Source organism: Monodon monoceros, unplaced genomic scaffold (assembly GCF_005190385.1).
Source record: "Monodon monoceros isolate NGI ecotype Baffin Bay Population unplaced genomic scaffold, NGI_Narwhal_1 Super_Scaffold_20, whole genome shotgun sequence".
Classification (NCBI taxonomy): Eukaryota; Metazoa; Chordata; class Mammalia; order Artiodactyla; family Monodontidae; genus Monodon; species Monodon monoceros.
In genome coordinates, this window is record NW_021703777.1 from 22,371,540 (window position 1) to 22,388,265 (window position 16,726).

The 16,726-nt window shown below is 37.8% G+C and overlaps 1 protein-coding gene across 5 annotated transcripts in view; it reads right to left on the reverse strand.

The window, feature by feature from the left end:
• The window catches only part of INPP4B (inositol polyphosphate-4-phosphatase type II B), a 582,093-nt gene that overhangs the window by 104,087 nt on the left and 461,280 nt on the right, over positions 1–16,726 (reverse strand). For all 5 annotated transcript variants that reach the window (XM_029234954.1, XM_029234953.1, XM_029234952.1 and 2 more), the window contains one exon: positions 8,267–8,426. In XM_029234954.1, the coding sequence (XP_029090787.1) occupies positions 8,267–8,426 (160 nt within the window). The remainder of the gene's footprint in view (positions 1–8,266; positions 8,427–16,726) is intronic.

A 16,726-nucleotide genomic window follows, 5' to 3' on the forward strand; every position in this document is an offset into this window, starting at 1 on the left:
TTGCCAAGAATCATGTTAGGCTCTGGAGATTCAAGAGCAAATCAAAAATACTTGGCATATTTTCTCACAGAGCCAAGACTAGTAGGGGAAATATTTAAAATAGCATTACCAATAAATCAGAGATACAGAGGCTGCAAACTAGTGGCCCATGAACAGCTTCATTTGGCCCTCAAATGTATTTTATTTGGCCTTCCTCACATTGTAATAATTTTTAAATAATCTATTATCAACCTTTAAAAAATTGGGATATTTTATATAAAAATTCAGTCACTTGAAAAATCAGAAGATGTGGTAAATAACTTTAGGTCCAGATTCCCCCATGGGAATGATTGGCTAGAGCTGTAGCAGTGGCCCTCTTTGTAGGGACATTTACTTCCTAGTTTGCTCCAGTGTCCATCAATTTCACCTGACTCATTCATGTTAACCTGCACAATGACTGTGGGCCTTTGTACTTACAACCCTTGTAGAAAGCATGATTCCATCATGTGCAGAATCCAGTGAAAAATAAAATTGTGAGACTTTGGTTCAAAAAGCAGTAAACAAGCTTTTTTTTTTTCTTTCTTTCTTCCTCAGTGGTACCTCTCTCGGTCCATCATGGTGATTTCTATTTACTCTTTCATGTCATAGTCCTTTGGGTATGGGGATGCTTGCGTGAAGAGCTTCAAAGGCACCCAGACTGACCCTGACTCACCAGCACTCACACCCAGGTCCCTTAGCAGGTGGGGGTGGGAATGGGAGATGGTCACTGGACTGGGACAAGGATGGGGAAGCTAGGCAGGCACTGGAGAACCAGGGAGACAGAACTGGAGATGAACCAAGTCTCCAAGTTCCAGGCATAGCCTTCTTTGCCCATTATTTACTTATAACACAAAGCTAACACTATTAAAAAAAAAGGCAAGATGGTGACCATAGAGCATTAAACCCAGAGCAAAGGGTCCTGCTGACTGAGGAATTCTGTGCACTTGCAAGTGGTCCCCCACTTGTAACGCCAACTCTGGTCTGAAAGATCAGAAAAGGTGCCCCAGAAGATGCGCACACTGAGCCTGTGGACAGTAGAGGTGGGCAAACATTTGAAAGCCTGGCATTGAAAAGCACAAGGTGAGCTCTCCAAAGAGTCCAGTGTGGCTGGATCAGGAAGGTTGAGGTAGGGTAACATGAAGAAGATGGCAAAGCACTTGAAGAGGCAAGTGGGAGTCTGGGAATTTAGGGCCTTGTAAGATAAGGAGAAAACGTAACCAACAAGTGAAGCATTAGCTATGACTACCTGGGAAATCATTCATCAAGATATTAAGAGCAAACATAAAGGCAAGTAAACACACATGCAAAACTGCTCTTAAAATTGAAGCATTCCTTGTCCAACAGTTATTCTGCAGACCCAGTTCTTTCTGACAAATTCAATCAGGGATCACTCTGCCTGGAAGCGAGGCAGGGATGGAAAGCTTAGCAAAGTGCATGTCACAGAAATGCGAGTGCAGTCAGTTTTAACTATTAAGGTGACTATTTCCTCTCTTTTCCCTCATTTGGTCTCCAAGTTGCATTTGATTTTCATCCCTTGGTGCTTCCTACTCCTCAGCTGAGGGCAATCTCCGCACCCCAAGGCTCTGTATTAGGGATTATGCTCATTTTTTCCTTTCTTTCTCTTTTCATTTTATCCAGTTTCATCTATCTATCTGCTGAAGACTCCCAAATGGATACTTCCTCTTCCACTTTCTTTATCTTGTAGATGCTGTCTTTGGAAAAATCTCTGTGTATCTCCTTTCAAATACAAGTTGCTCAGCCACCAGACTGCAACAATACGACGATGACTGAGTGTATTTCTAGATACAGTGCCTGGCATAGAATAGATGCTCAAATAATATCTATCAATTGAATGAAAGGATCTTCCTCTTTGTCTTCCAACTAACATGTATTTGGTATGTCTCTTCCATAAGGCTTAACGCCATGAACTGTTTTAGATATATTTAGATATAATTGTGTCAACTGATTAATTGTTCTATTCATTACTTATTTCAGGTGTATTAGGAGGATAGCTACTCTGGCCAACCAAAGGTAAAGATAGGAAAAAAGATTTGCTAAAAAATGTGATTTGCTAAAACCTTGGATTTGTCCCTATTTGGAGTACGGGGAGGGGAATTTTTCAGACGACTGATCTTTGGCATTCGCTAGTCATGGATAATTGGTGATAAATTACTGATAAATTCTTGGTAGTTACCAGACAATTGTGTTAACTGGAGGCAGGCAGCGATAAACTAAAAGATGTGGGGGGAAAATAAATTCTCAGATCCCAAGGCATGTGCCTGCCAGTTAGAAGAAAATTATGAATTGGGGAAGAACGTGAGAATCAAGGAACATGAAAGTAACCAGTGGTACGTGAACTAATTCTGTGGTCTCCAGGGATATTTATCTCCTTTGTATGAGGAAGCAGTGATGAGTTGAAGCCAGCATGGGCTCATCTGGGAAAATTATGGCACAGGAACTTCATCTCATTTTTGATAGGGCTTACAGCTAGGTAGATTAGAAAAACGTATTCAATGACATAGGGTATTTGGCCTTTCACAGGGCACTTCATGACACCTGTGTGAAAAACAGAGAAATACAGGCCATGCAATAACACAAATGGGTCAATACATAGCCGGATCAACACACATCCCCAAAGAGTAGTGATTAACAAGTGTATTTCAATGCATACAATTCTTTTTAGTAATATGCCTCAAGGATATATATTTATCTCTGTTTTCCCATTATTTTTATCTGTTACTTCTGCGAGTGGACAGGAAATGTTTCCAAGATGTGAAGAAAATAAACCTGAGTAGGGTAGGACAGTAGATATGATGGATGAAAGAAACAGGTATTTATTAGCATGTACTCAAAAGTGTACTATATTACTGTTGTGGGTTTAGACACCAATCTCTTCAGGAGAATTGAAATAGACCGTGTCTTAATCTCCTTGTGCTCCTAATATTTCACAATGTCTAGCACAGAGTGGTGCTTAAATATTACTTGAATTTTGAGAAGCCTGGAGGATAGGTCCAATTTAGCAGGGTTTATGGATTTCAATGAAGTTAATAGTAAGATACGACTGTCAAAATAGCAAATGTAAACTTAGATATCAATAATAGAATAGTATCTAAAAGTAGAGAAGTGGTCCTCCTGTGTTACTCTGCACTTGATGCTAAACCTTTGAAAAATGACCAAAACAGTGGCAATTCAAAAAATAACATGATGGTTGCTTTCAGATATGTTAGGCTACAATGTGCAAAAAGGAAAGTAAATTTGTTCCGTTTGTTGTAAATGATTAGATCTGGGCTAGCGGGTAAAATTAAAGAAAACATATTTAGATCAACATCTGGAGTGTGCCATTTTAGGACATAAAAAACGGTTTCTATCAGTGGAGATGTGTATCACAGGCTAGGGGGAAATTGGCAGATACTACAGATAAGCGTCTTAACATAATTTAGGAGGTTTAATTACATAATCCTTAAGGGCACATCAAAATCTAAGATTCTAAATTCACTGGTTTTATCGTTGAGTCCTCAATTTATTATGAAATTGAAAGCATGTGGTACTACACATACAGAAGATGCTTCTAAGTATGTTTAAGTGTACAAAAAAATAAAAGGACAATCTTGTTTATTAAGAAAATATAGGAATATATATAAGCCATGGGAGTTTGGAACAGTTAATCTATTATTTGTGCTCAGAACAGTAGAGAAAGTTTTACTTCTCTCAGCACTATTTGTAGTAAGTCCAAAATTTATGAAGTAAGATATACTGCCAAATCCTGGATCTAAAACAAACAAGAATACCTTCAAAACTACAGGTTTAAAACATTATTAAATTGATACAGTATAAAAATAAAAACCTGCAACTTGAAAAGAGAAATATCTGCAGGTTATAGAGGAACATAAAAAAGTGAATAAATGTAGCAACAATTCAGAAGACCATCTGTTTAACCAACAAAGAAACACCAATTATGGTTATAATGTAAAAATAAAATGATGGTAAAGAAAGAAAAACTGACTGTCTAAAGGTTAATTATGAGATTTCAAAATGCATACCAGGGCTTCCCTGGTGACGCAGTGGTTGAGAATCCACTGCCAATGCAGGGGACACGGGTTCGAGCACTGGTCCGGGAAGATCCCACATGCCGTGGAGCAACTAAGCCCGTGCACCACAGTTACTGAGCCTGCGCTCTAGAGCCCGCGACCCACAACTACTGAGCCTGTGTGCCACAACTACTGAAGCCTGCGCGCCTAGAGCCCATGCCCCACGACAAGAGAAGCCACTACAATGAGAAGCCTGCGCACTGCAATGAAGAGTAGCCCCCGCTCGTTCCAACTAGAGAAAACCCGCGCACCGCAGCAGAGACCCAATGCAACAAAAACTAAATAAATAAAGTAAATTAGAAAAAATGTATCCCAATATAAAACACAATAGTCAAAAGCACATGAACAAAATTTGACTAAATCCACTGATTAATTGATCAGAAATTGATCAAAATTAGTGTATTGACTAAAATTGATTAAAAATATCTGCAGAAATTATAAGGAAAAACTAATCAAATGTGAGGAAAATAATCACTAATAAATGATGTGACACAAATCTCTATCAGTATTTAGCACCTTATATAGAACAATGAACTCTAGATGACTCAGATCACTCACTGAGTCAATTTATTAATTAACTATAAAAGGAAAATAATGTAATGATTTTCCACCCCAGCTATGGGCTGGGGATAAATATGGTGCTATTGAAGAAATGGATTTAATTACCAAAACAATTTTTTGAAATATAGTATTAAGTTATATAATGTCAAGTCACAAATAATCAGATATTACAATATGATTTTTTCACCCCAAATGGCATGAAATCAGTGAAAATATTTAAGGCTGGGAAGTTAAAAGAGTGTTCACAGGTACTGCTGGTAAGAGTACCTATTGTTACAAAGAACCATCAAAATGTCCCAACCCACCCAAATGTTGGTTTCTAAACGCTATTCTCCAGTAAAAGAAACCAGGGTTCCTTGGAAAATAGCTGAACCTAGAGTTGGGGCAAATACAGATCAGACTAGAGTAAGTTCTTCATGATACCAGAGAATAAGGGAGTGAATAAAAACGTAAGAAAGTAAGTAAGAAAGTATGTAGCTTGTAGCAGCAGAAGCTGTCAAAGGCCACTGAGAGCTCCCAAGAGCTAACTCTAGAACAATTGGAGCCCAAAATAAATAATAACACTATTGGTCTATAAATGAAAGAATAAAATTATCCACAAGTCCACACTGATGTAAACAAGTAATTGTATAAATAACTACATTGGAGAGAAGGGGTAACTCTTCCTTACAGGATAATTCCACTTGTAGCAATCTAACTTAGGGGACAATTTCTGAGATGTAGTTAAAGATTTACATATTCAAAGATGCTTACATGTTAATTGCAGCATTATTATAATAATTAAATATCTAAAATAATGGTTTCTCTTCTGATGAATTAGTTTATAGTCATTATAATTTCATTATTTCCAGAGAATATTTATCAGGAAATACTCATAATATAATGACATGCAGGATATCAAGAAGTACATCTGTATTTATATTGTGCATTCCAGTTTGGTTACTCTGTGTGTGTGTGTGTGTGTGTGTGTGTGTGTAAACACAAGATATATTCAAATGTCTGATGGAAATAAAAATCGTATGCAATCCTATTTGTTTTCCTTCTCAAATTTTTAAAATTAATATTTCTAATAAAATTTTAAAATACAGGTAAATTGAGGCACATATCATTAGTGAATGTATATCTCAAATATCTTTGTCTGAAATAGTTTGGGGGGAGTAGTATAGGTAAATATGTGACTTTAGGTTGTTTGCTTTATATTAGTTCAGAAAGCCACTATGTATTAATTTCTTAACTGCATTGTTTTATGGGTAGAAACTGAAAGCGATTTTTCCCAACCTTAAGAGGAAGAGTAAAATAAGAATAATAAGCATTATTATTTTTATTATTTAATAAAAAGTTGTTATTAAATAACTGACTGAGCTAATCAATCCCACTCCAAATATGCAGTAACATCCATAATATATTTTAAGTATACTTGAGCACATACTCATTTGTAAGACGTCTATTTATCTTTGTTAAGCATCCTCTTTTATGTACCACTATCCTTGCCAAAACATAAGTACTATACACAATCGTCTAACACATAAAATGTTAACAAAAGATTTAACTTAGAATTATTTGATAATACTATATTGAATAATTTTGAGACCAAAGTATAAATTTCATTTTGCGCATTTAAATAGTGTCTTGTCTCCTAAAAATGTTCCTAACACAAAAAAGAATGGATGAAATAAACATGGATAATAAAATAGAAATAATAAAATCAGTTACAGGGCACTGTGTTGTAATTTGACTCTAACCATCTACAAAGCTGATCAAGTTGTGAATTCTACTTTGGGAGCAAATTCCACCTGGTTTTAGACTATATCCAAACAATGCTTTACATTCAAATGAAGGTGATTCATCTAATTTTACAGATGATTTATCTACCAAATGTTTTTACTTTTTAACTGGAAACTTTGATCGCACAGATACAATCTTCTGATAAAATATAAGATATGAATAAATGCATAATTTCAAACACTTTGGAACTCCATTCTCATCAATGAGAAGTTTTGGGGAACATGAAAACAAAAAGATGTGGCAAAATTCAGTACCCTTTAATCTCTTAATCTTACTCACTAAAGATTATTATGCCTTGAACACCCATCAATGGACAAAACAAGTCACTAATATGGATTCTGTTTCTTTACCTCATTTTCCAGAGCACAGCACAGTGTCTGGCTCATCACTGATGGTCAATAAATATTCAATTAAAGAACATTGAAGTATACTAGTTCCTTTTGACATAAGTTATGGCAGGCTTTCATTTTGATTCATGTAAAGTTATGGACCTGGACTAGTTTCATTAATAAAACTGATATTATTTTTAAAACATTATAGAAAATCAGAAAAAAAACTGATATTATTTTTTTAAAATCCCCATATACAGTTAGATCAAGTAGAACATAAAGAACACCAGTGTAAACTTTCCACCTACATAACCGTACTCTAGAGGATTAGGACCATCTACAGTAAGCAAACTTCAGAAAGCCATTGTTTACAAAAGTGATTTGGAAATGGTTCTACTGTTAATCAGGTGATGAAAGATTGATGTTTCCCATAATTAAACTCCTGATGAAAATGTGAGTAATGAAAAATCAGGAAAACAAATTGAGAAAACAAATTTAATTTGATAAGCATCCATATTTTATTATGACTCATTTTCCTTAAGGAAAAGGAAAAGCAGATTTTGGAAGAAGACGATAGGGCAACACTTTTTCTTTCCAAACACTTAAGCATCTAGCTGGGACCACTCTAAGAGCAGTTCTTACCATCATAGAGAAATGCAGGTATCTGTATTAGTTTTTGTTGTCAAAATTAATTAAATTAACGAAAAATTTTAACAAAAGAAGCCATTTATAGGGATGCAACTGTAGTGAAAATTTTAATTATCATGTTTGCTAGTCAATAAGCCATACATTTGAAAGTATCCCTCTCTCTATGTATATATGTGTGTGTGTGTGTGCGCGCGCATGTGTGTGTGTGTGTGTCTATCTACAGAGACTAGACACCCACATGTGTATGCATATGTATGCATCTGTGTGTGTGTGTACATATACATATATCCATGAAAGTCTAGACCCTGTGAAAATATGTCTTTGGAATAACACACAAAAACATTCTTCTTACACAGAATTAAAACTTCTTATATGTTTTTGAAATAATTCACAAAATCACTCCTCAGAATAAGGCAAGGAACATTTTTATCATACTGACTTCTTTTCAGGAACCATTTTGAGATACTGTGTCCTGAGATCCCTCAAAGTTTCTAAGCGTTTTCAGATGCTTGTTTTTCTTCCTAATACAATTTTGGAGGAATGTGTAAAAGTAGATTAAACTATGTCAGACTCTTTAAAAGAAAACACTGTTCTCCTTTCAAGAGGGCTTTTATGAAGCAAAAGCAAAACAAAAACGAGCATTGCAAGCAGTTCTGAAAACACAACTGTGATGCAATTTGATAAATAGCCTTCCATCACCCCAGCCAGGGCAGTGGAAAAACACTCTATCAGCACTTTCATCTAAGGCACTGTTGACTCCTCTTTTTCGATTCCATTGTATCTTGGCTTCCTCATTTTGCTTACTCGTCAATGACTGGAAAAAAAATGATTCCTTACCCTGTGGATGAGTTATGGCGGAGTCCCCTAGAGAATGGCCCTTTTCTCCATCTTTGCCGCTGCCATCGTCTCCTTCACCGCTGCCGTCTCTTTCAATCAGTTTATCCACCATAGCAATAATGCAGTTCAGGCTCTTGCCCACGTGGGCCCACACCCTATCCTGAAAAGAGCATGAGTATCACTACACATTTTTATTGCAAAACCGAGATCAGGCAAAATCAGATGAATCCACCTGAGAGCAGCAGGTAGAGGAACAAATCATAAGGATGCAGACTGAGCAGCTCTAATACCCCCATTAATTTGGCCAAATTACGGATAGACGAGAAATCTACTTTCTCCTAATAAAGAATAACTTAAGTGTTGTGAATCTTTTTATTTAGTCCATTATTTTTCCTCTGTCATAAAGCAATGATGAACTACCGAACGGCATGAATCCATAATTGAGCACCAGTTACGACATTTTACGTTGGAGATGTCTATTTTCTTTATCAATACTTAGTAAGAAAGCAGAGATACACCAATATTTTTAAAGAATGACCGCCGCTTGCATTCAAACTTCTTATTTTTCTTTTTATTGTGATAATATATACATAATGGCAAAGTTGACCATTTTAACCTTGTGGCCTCTCCTGTTGCGGAGCACAGGCTCCGGACGCGCAGGCTCAGCGGCCATGGCTCACGGGCCCAGCCGCTCCGCGGCATGTGGGATCCTCCCGGACCGGGGCACAAACCCGTGTCCCCTGCATCGGCAGGCAGACTCTCAACCACTGCGCCACCAGGGAAGCCCCATTTTAACCATTTTTAAGGGTACAGTTCAGCGGCATTAAGTACATTCACACTGTTGTGCATTCATCACCACCATCCATCTCCAGGAATTTTTCATCTTCCCAAACTGAGATTTTGTACCGTGTAAAACATGAACTTCCCATTCTTCCTTCTCCCCGTCCCTGGCAACCACCACTCTACTTTCTGTCTCTAAGGATTTGACTGTTCTAGGTATTAGAAGTTCTTAAACTGTGATCTTCAGATCACTTCTAACAGAATGACTTAGAGAATTAAAATGCAGTTCCCGGGATGCCACAAGTCAGTCAGAACAGCTTGGGATTAACATATACACACTACTATACATAAAATAGATAATCAACAAGGACCTACTGTATAGCACAGGGAACTCTATTCAATATTCTCTAATAACCTATATGGGAAAAGAATCTGAAAAAGAACAGATATATGTATATGTATAACTGAACCACTTTGCTGTACACCTGAAACTAACACAACATTGTAAATCAACTAGACTCCAATATAAAATAAAAATTAAATTAAAAAAAAAGAACCATTGGGAACTCTAAGTTGAAATTTCAAGAAGCTCTTCAGGTGCTTCTGACCACACTAAGTATGAGAATTTCTACTGAATATTATGTGCTTCATCTACATAATAAGTCACTTTGGCTGATGTAAGTCTAAGAAGCAGCCCCTACCACTAGGGAGCCTCTCGGTCACTGGTCACTAATCTTCCTAAGTTCTGATTAGCAACCATTTCTGTCAAGGGCAACACATAACACTGAATTTTTTGAGTCATAAAAATTTCTATTTTTAAGAATAAAGATTTTAATATAGTTATCATCGTGGGAGCCAATCATTCCTGGCTTCCCTTCTTGCTTCTCTTTCCACATCATTCAGATGGGGGCACTGACTCCCTATCTGTGATGTTAATTTTATGAATCCACCTGACTGGGTCACAGGATACCCAGATATTTGGCCAAAAGTTATTTACGGGTGTGTCTGTGAGAGCATTTGCAGATAAAATTAGCATTTGAATTGGTGGAGTCAATAAAGCGTTTTGCCCCCTTCCCCCGAATGAGGGTGGGCATCATCTAATCCACTGACAGCCAGAATAGAACAAAAAGGTAGATGAAAGAGAAATTTGACCCTTTCTGCTTAATTGTTTGATCTGGGACATCAATCTTCTGCCCTCGGTGCTCTTTTTCTTTTTTTAATAACTAAAAAATTAACCTTTATTTTTGATATCATTTATATCCAGTCAGTTTCCAAGTTTCTTCTTGTTTTTGTTTATAGCTGATTTGTTTAAATCCAGATCAAAATAAGATGTATGTGTTACATTTAGTTAGTAAATCTCTTGTCTCCTTTTTATTTTTTTTAATTTTATTTTTTTACATCTTTATTGGAGTATAATTGCTTTACAATGGTGTGTTAGTTTCTGCTTTATAACAAAGTGAATCAGTTATACATATACATATGTTCCCATATCTCTTCCTTCTTGCGTCTCCCTCCCTCCCACCCTCCCTACCCCCCTATCCCACCCCCTCCAGGCGGTCACAAAGCACCGAGCTGATCTCCCTGTGCTACACGGCTGCTTCCCACTAGCTATCTACCTTACGTTTGGTAGTGTATATATGTCCATGCCTCTCTCTCACTTTGTCACAGCTTACCCTTCCCCTTCCCATATCCTCGGTGCCCTTGATTCTCAGGCTTTTAAGCCCGGACTGGAATCTATACCATTGGCTCCCCTGGTTCTCAGGACCTCAGATTCAGACTGAACTACACCTTCAGCTTTCCTAGGTCTCTAGCTTGCAGATGGCAGATCGTGGGACTTCTCAGTCTCCAAAATTGTGTGAGTTAATTCCTTATAATAAATGTTAATAAAACTCTTCATATATATGTATATATATATACTTATGTACATATATATAAATAAGTTCCTATTGGTTCTGTTTTCCTGGAGAACCCTCTCTAATACATCACTGCATATGAACCAAATGGAGTCTTAGTGCTTTTCCTGCATCTTGCCATAAAGGAATCTTTCAGTAGGTGTTTTCTCTGTAACAGAGCTATTTCAGGCATTTAGAATAGCGCTTAGTGCAAAGATAATACGCAATTATACTACTTTCTTAGAGGTTTATATTTTTTTTACTGAAATGTATTTTTTTAGCTAAGTTAATTTTGTTAGTTTATAAACATATAAACTACTTTGGGGTAGGAGTAATCTAGGAAGAAAGAACTACATTTGAATTTAGATTATGTGACGGTTGTCTTGTAAAGACTGAGTTAAGTTGAATAATTCAACCACATTAAACCAAATATGGGCGTGTACAGATATGCATACTAAAGCTGAGGGGGAAAGAGGGTTTAGTAGAAAAACAGCACATCCAAAGTTAGAAAAGGTCCGCCTATGTGACATGCTACGTATGATACCTTGGGAAAACCACCTCATTTCTGGGGACCTACAGTTGGTTCATCTACAGTTTAGAATGATGATTCTTGCCCTGCTTACCTCGCCATGCTGCAGTGAGAGGCAAATGACATGGTATCTATGAAAGTGCTTGGTAAAATTATTGCAGTTTGGCAAAATCACGTCCTATCCTTGCTGGCTTTCCTAAATGAATCAAGCTTGCTTTTTATAACCCTGTAATCTTGAGTATAAAGTATGCTATTAAACACAAGTAATCATAACAATTTTCCCCTAAAGGAAGATCTCCTTTCCGCCAAAGAATTAAAAGCACTTTTCCTCTGCTATTAATTAAAGCAATCATATCCATAAATTACATGATCCTCTGCCTATTGTCTGAGAAAATGAGGTAGAAACCTCTGACACCTAAAAAGCTCATTACTTCCGGGAGGAAATGCTGGAGAATGGCAAGCAAGCTGAGGACGTGACATCACTCATTGGAATTTGGTGAGGAGTCTATATTCCAGACCATATAACCAAACGAACTGGCTCCCATTCTGAATATGCCTTAATCACCACCATCACCTGCATCTTTCAGGCTCCTAAATTGAAAAATGAAGCAACTCTCTAGCTAATACTGGGAATAAACTCTACTACTGAGGGGAGAAAGGGGAGAAGTTTTCTCTTAATTTTCCAGATTAGCTTTGTGTAGGAGATAGGTTTTCAACTCTCTTCCTGTTACCCACGTTGAAAGGAACTTATTTTGATCAAAGACGAGTAGTATTGCATGCTGTCTTTCTTGTGTAAAGGCATATAAGGGATGGATCACTGCTCTTAATCACATCTTTGAAGACTGTGAACATAACGGTATATAAGAAGATGATTTTACATTCTACTCCTATACATTGTTCTTCTTCCTTCGTAGATACCTCGGGTCACAGGATTCCACTGGGAGAAAAAGTAACCTTTGCAGTCAGTAGACGCATCTTTATTGGCATGAGAAACAAAGTCAAGCATGTTCACTGACCAAAACCAACAATCATATAGTAAAGGGTTATGTGGTAAATGGGAGCAAAACATTTAAGTCATGAAAATGCTTGGAGGACACATGAGCTGGGAGTATGTTTGTTGGGGGTGAGAAATAGAGCAGTTTCTCATGCAACACTAATACATGATTCATGCATAATCAAATACGCTATTGGGGGCACACTCAGCAGGAGGCCCCAAGCAGACTCATGCTGTTCTTTATCTTTTGGAGATCAGATCCTGCCGAGCTAGTGGTGAGAGAACACTGAGCTTTGCCAGACGCTGCTTCCTTCTCTTTTATGGCATCAACAAAGTAAAGTCGCTGATTTACTTTTCTGTCTCTCACATTTGACTACGACTTATTTGAGAGCTGTGTCCTCACTACACTGCAGAAGGCCTGGAAGAAAGGCAGAGAGAGAGATAAAGAGGGAGCAAAGGATGGAGGAGGAGAGAGAGGACTCCAACCCAAAGGCAGATTGAGGGTTGCTATTTACATTCAACTGGTATATGAACATTAGCTAACTTAACTCTCAAAAACCATCACATAAGGTCAATAGTATTGACTTAGTTTTTAGAGATGAGGGAACTTCAGGTAAGAGATGTTGAATAATATTCAATATTAAAATGGTAGACTAGAAATTCCATTTTGATTCCAAAGACTTGATTCTTCCCCTATAGTTTCCCACAGCATTCTGGTACCCAGTAGGAATTGCTCTTCATGAAATTACTAGAACTTTGGGGACAAGCCAGACAGAGGAAGCCTGGGGAGAGGGAGCCCAGGAAGGACCAGGTATAGGTGTGTGTCACCTCACAGGAGTAAGATTAGGTTTTGGTTATCTGAGATTTGAAAATGAGCCCAATGGCAAATTCTGAACTAAGACATTACTCTAGAAAAAGGACAGGCTGGTCCCATGTACCCTTAAGTCTGAAAACAACAGTATCATGTAATCACGGATGGAGCAATCACTTGGCTAATGGATCAATCAGCTTGGGTCAAAGGACATAAGTGGCCAGTATTAATAGAGGACAGTGTTAGCATCAAGGCCCCAGATCCATTCATCAGCCTGGGATATAAAACAGGGAGTGCGTTACAGGGAGGAAAGGTGATAATTCACTTTGCAGGAGATAATTATGAACTATTATTAATTCCAAGCAAGATAATTATCTTGGAGTTAGGATGCTAAAAATGGGTAGGCAAAGATTCTTGAAGATGTACCTTGAATATCTGATTTCTATCCTAAACAAGCCGCTTTCTATAGCATCTCTGTGAAAACATATGCACAGAGGAAAATAACCAGCGAAACTCCATTCTCATTCTGATGATTTTTTATTCATGAGGTCAGTGCATTTAGGAGATTCTTTTTGTTTAGATTGCTGGTATGGCTGGGACCTACTCAACTTTCTTCCCTACTAAAATCATGAAGAGGAAAGGCTGCTTAGGGGGGAGAAGACAATCAAAGCCTAAGAATGTGGCCACACTACATGGTACATCCAACCCCTCCCCTTTTCAGGCCAGGGAAGAATGATCAGTCTCCAGATTCTGTTTAGCCCCTCGGCCACAGGAAAGGTTTAGAAACAAAAACAAAATAACAACCAAATAAAACAACACAACAACAACCTATCAGAAAAGAAGATTGCTGGTCCCCCCCCCCACAAATAGCAGTCATTAGCCTGCTATTGAAGGAAGTAATGGAAAATTGGCGGGTTAAAGTCTAACCTTTATTAAATGGAGCTTAATGTTGTCCTTGACCTTAATACAACCCAACTTCTTGAAGGTGAAGTGGCTGTCAACTTTGGCTCAGCAATGAAGGCAAAAGTCAGTGGGGAATAAGCAGCAATATTTATTCCATTCTGAGTCAGGTGCTGATCTTGGTTCTTATTTATTTCTGGGTTAGGACCTAAGCTAACATGCAGGTCAAACCCAGTGGCGGTAGATGCACACATTTGATGGACGTAGCCAGGAATAGCCAGGGGGCCATTACACCTGGCAGAGTGAGCCACGAGGGCAGGGAATATGGTGCTTACTCAGCATGTCACACATTTATGAGCTTGGTGGCATCAAGAGACATCCTGACTGCTTTGGATCAGCAGTTAACTTTAAAAAAGAAAAAAAAAAAAAGTTCAACAATGCTTAGCTGATCAACTTTTCTAGGGACAACTTTTGATCAGCAAGAATGTAAAAAGGCTAAACCAGAGCTGATATGAGGGCCCTGTTGTATCTTTATCTCCATGCACAATTTGTCATTACCAATTTCCGAACACTTTGATTAGAACCAGTTAGGAAATTAACAAGGCCGATCTCATCTTTAAAAAGAAGCTTCAGTCTGTCTTTGAGTTGATTGAGAGCAGTTTGCACTATACTGGCCTGGTTCCTCCACACTGCAAACCTTTGCTCTTTCCATAGCTTGATAGCTCTGCTCTCTGAATCCTAACCTTACCCAGACTTTCAGGTGAAAGGAGTTGTACGTAAAATACTTTATGGTCCAAATTGGCACACGTATGGCCCAAGCTGCATAATACACACATACCTGCACACACACATATAAACATCCACATACATCATGTCCGCTAAATATAGCCAGATATGTGGCATCCATCAGAATTAAGTGAGATTCCCCAACCTTTGCTTCTCATTGATCCTGCTGCTTAATTTCATCCACCTACTCATGTAAAAATCCCTGACCTTGGTTTCCCAATGAACACACTGCTGGCCTCACTTTGAAATTCAGTTCCTAGCGACACGAGTGGACACAGATGGTCAGCCACTGTTTCTCCAGCAGTGACCTCTCCACAGTCCCTGGTTTGGATCTTGCCCAGACCCATACGATTAGCTCTCACACGATCAGGTCTACACTTCATCTTCACTGATCGTCACGCTCATGCCATCACTCCTCTGTTCAAAAGGAGGCTTAGTACTGCAGCAAGTATTCACTCTTCTCTCAGCCTAGAGGCACCTCTGTAGTTGGGTTGACCTAGATAATTCTACATGTTTCTCTTTAGTCTTCAAAATGAAAGCTTCATCCAGGTCAGTCTCCTTGCTGTCCTAGAAACATACTGCTGATTAGCTGAACATATATTTTCTGGGCATCTGCTACCTGCCTGCTGAGTGCTGAACATCAAAGATATGAAGGAAACCTTGGAGGAACTAATATTTCTAACGACATATACTGCTTTTTAGGCTTCAAGTGCCTTCTCCCTTACCTTCCATCAATCCAAATTCTCACCATTTCCAAGAACTATTCATGCTACTCTCTCTTTGCTTAACTTTTATTTTCTTTCTAATAGACAGTGGGCTCTATGAGGGAAATGCCTATTATTTATTCATCCTTTTATCCTCAGGTCATAGTACTTACCAGGTGATAGTTAATAAAAGAATGAATAAAGGAATGAAGGAAGGAAGGAAGGAAGAAAAATAAAGGAAGGAAGAAATGGTTTTTTCATCTTCTTCAACCCTCACATAACTTCTCTCTTAATACTTTTGACATTGTTAATGTGTATCACATACCCACCTCTGCTCTGGGAATACCTTTCAATAGTATCTCTGCTTGTTTTATGAGTGCTGGCCATTCACTTGAATTAGATGATATGGCTGTTGAGGTCAGGATCCATTTTTGATGCTTAATTTGTTTTCCCCCAAGTACCTATAGCACTGCTTCACATTACTGATGCTTAAATAACATTTGTTGATTGACTTAATAGCCTGCTACATAGGAGTAGAAATAAATTAAGATACAACTATAAGAAGTATTGGCACATGTATCTTCAAATTGAAGTTAGAATTAAGCTCATATTCTGAATGGTTGAGTTCACCCTAATATGTGTCACATCAAGCTAAAGTTTTCAATTCAGTGAAAATATGAAATAAAGCTTTTGTTTAATAATAAATAAAAATAAATCACTGATTGACTAAAGATGTTAATTTTAAATTGGTAATTGCGTGTCAGCCACACACCATCAAAGAGTCGTACAACTGGCTGAATTATATGACATCAGTGAGCATGCTGCATGCAACCAATTTCCAGGACTGATTTTTTTTTTCCACTGAATGTGCCCTGATATAGCAAGACAATAGTCTGCCTGTATAGACCTTGGCATTTCTTTTAACTATTCATTAAATTTGGTGTATTCAAAAATGTCTACTTAGGAATAATATCTCACTATTCACATCAGAATGTATTAAAGTTTAAAGGCACTTGATTTAAATGTAATCATACACTTCTAAAGTGTGTGTATGCAAGTTTGCA